This window comes from Harmonia axyridis, chromosome 2 (genome assembly GCF_914767665.1).
Source record: "Harmonia axyridis chromosome 2, icHarAxyr1.1, whole genome shotgun sequence".
In the NCBI taxonomy this organism is placed as follows: domain Eukaryota; kingdom Metazoa; phylum Arthropoda; class Insecta; order Coleoptera; family Coccinellidae; genus Harmonia; species Harmonia axyridis.
In genome coordinates this window covers 23,258,537-23,260,994 of record NC_059502.1, presented here as the reverse complement: position 1 = coordinate 23,260,994, position 2,458 = coordinate 23,258,537, and the positions used below count along the sequence as shown (strand labels likewise).

At 36.2% G+C, this 2,458-nt stretch overlaps 1 protein-coding gene across 1 annotated transcript; it reads right to left on the bottom strand.

The window, feature by feature from the left end:
- Positions 1 to 209: 209 nt before the first annotated feature.
- LOC123672592 lies at positions 210 to 1,439 on the bottom strand. Its single transcript, XM_045606757.1, has 2 exons — positions 1,289 to 1,439; positions 210 to 1,201 (listed from the first exon to the last, which is right to left on the bottom strand). The coding sequence occupies exons 1-2, from the start codon at positions 1,294 to 1,296 to the stop codon at positions 226 to 228; spliced, it is 984 nt and encodes a 327-aa protein (XP_045462713.1). The 5' UTR covers positions 1,297 to 1,439; the 3' UTR covers positions 210 to 225.
- Positions 1,440 to 2,458: the final 1,019 nt, after the last annotated feature.

The following is a 2,458-nucleotide window of genomic DNA, read 5'->3' as shown; positions in this document are numbered from 1 at the left end:
TCGTTCGATTGTGTCAATATCTGCAAAGCTTACAATTTCACCCAATGCTTCTATTGTTCCACCCAATAAAAATACTCTTACCTTTTAACTTATTATTGTTACTTATTTCATAAATTTTCTTATTATTAATGATTCTCATTTGTGTTTACGCAGATAGGAAACCATAATTGAGTGTATGATCAAATTCATCAAAAATAATTCTAACAACATGATCTGAAAGTTTCTTTATTTAGTAGGATTGAAACGACCACAAGTCCCACACGTTGCTCCTGTAAAGGGAATATTTCTTGAAAAGTATGCTGATTGTGCCGGATAAAGACCACTAGGCCAAGATAAGGCCGTGCTAGGAATTTGTGACTGATTGGAAGGATAAGATAAAGCTCCACTAAAAAGAGAAGAGCTAGGATAGATACTCGGTCGAAAAACATTCTGGAATTGCGCTATGCTTTGATTTTGGGTAGATAAAGCATTTTGACCTATAGATGTTCTAGGTAGTTGTGTGCCAAGACCGAAAGGATTCTGCTGGGCCATAACTTGACAATAATAGCATCTTTGCAGCCATTGTTGTTGTTGCAGAGCTTGACTGTACTGTTGTTGTATTGCTCGTATACACTCTGGATTACAGCATACGTTATCCAGAATATTTTGATTGGCAGCTTTTTGAGCACAATGGAAGAAATCTAGGTTATTTGTCGATGTTGCAGCGTTCGTTTTAATATCAGTTGTAGTTGTAGCATCCGATCTATGAACACCACCAACATCACAATAAGCTGTCGTGTTGTTGCTTGGGGCACCACTTGCAGTGGCAGGTCTATTCCTCTTGGCTTTACATCTCGGATCACATTTTCGTGTCAAATAACCACCTTCAGAGCCCGCATAATTAGACTTCAACTTGTCAACGTCTATTCCAGCTTCTGTAAACTTATTCATAGAAATTCCTGCGTCTTGCATTTTTTTCATGATTAGTTCCTGCTTACTGGGACTCAAAAGAAGGAACTGACTTGGAGTCATCATTTCTAAATCACTTTTAGATAAAAGGGCTATTCGGCTTGGTGACATATTCTGAATACCCTTCAAGCCTTTCCCTTTTTTCTTCTTCTTTGTCTTCTTTGATGCACAAAGACTTACATCCACAGGTATTGATGATGGTGGTAATGTGGCACAAGCATACGAACAACATGGACTTTTGCAGGGTAGACATCTACGGTAACATACAACAGCATAGGGAGTGTAAGCTACAGGACAGGAACTGAGCCACATAACGAGTATTTATGTAATTGATATGTACCTGAACATTTTCGTTATCGCTTCACTGTAGATTTGTACTGGGGATTTATTTCATAATTTCATACGCCTAAACTTAAGTGACATTTATCTTAATTTTCTCTGAGTTGTTCTGTCAGGGGATCGAATGAAACATGTCAAGGATCATTTTCCACGGAATATTATGGCGATAAGATGCGCATTTAATGGGACATAAGTGCTCACAAAATCAAACAGAAATTTTTGAAAGTAGGAAAATGGCATACCAACAATAGTGGAATAGGAAAACATGCTAAATACATGCACAATTGATATCGCAAGGTTGATGGTAACATCGAATGCAATTTTGAACAGATCACTCAGTACATATTTGTATTGTGATATTTCTAGGACGTATAATAACAAAAAAGTTTATTTTTTGCGTGCTTGTCTCATAGAAACAGCAGTTCTATCAATGGCCCAATATCTGTAATAATATTAATAATAAACTTTCATTGATCCCGTAGGACAATACAGTATGAGACAATTCGGTGAATAAAAAACACATTCATTATAACAAGAGCAAGAAAAAAAAATGAAAAAAACTGATGTAATAAAAAGAAATCCATTATTATTGCATGAAAAACAAGGCTTTTGTTACCATAGTTTAAATAATACCATTTAGGTCAAATATGCGCCGTTTTGTTTCATAACTTGTTGTCATTTCGAAGGTAATATCATTATTTCTTTCTCATAGAAGCCCTCGTCCCTATTGACAAAAACATTGGGACAGTCGATTTTCACAAGCCTCTGTCGAAGCGAATTTTTCACCAGCAAAATTTTTCGCCTTGCATAGAAACAGATGGTAATCACTTGGAAGCAGGTCCGGATTATAAGTTGGATGCATTAAGAATCTCCTAACCAAACTACAGGAGCTTCTGGCGAGTCACTATCGATGTGTATGGCCTGGCGTTGTCCTGATAAATAGTTATTTATGAAACAAGTGCAGAAGGCATTGATATTCTTCCACGAGTTCAAAATTCAAAAACGAGCCACGAAGTGGCGAGTTTTTGAATGAACGAGTGGTAGAATGAGCCTTCTGTACGAGTATTATACATTATTTTCTCGTATTCATTGCATTTTCATTGAAATTAATGAAATATTTCCATAAATATCATTTAGTGATTTTGGCATTGAAAAATGTTGGTTGGCAGAA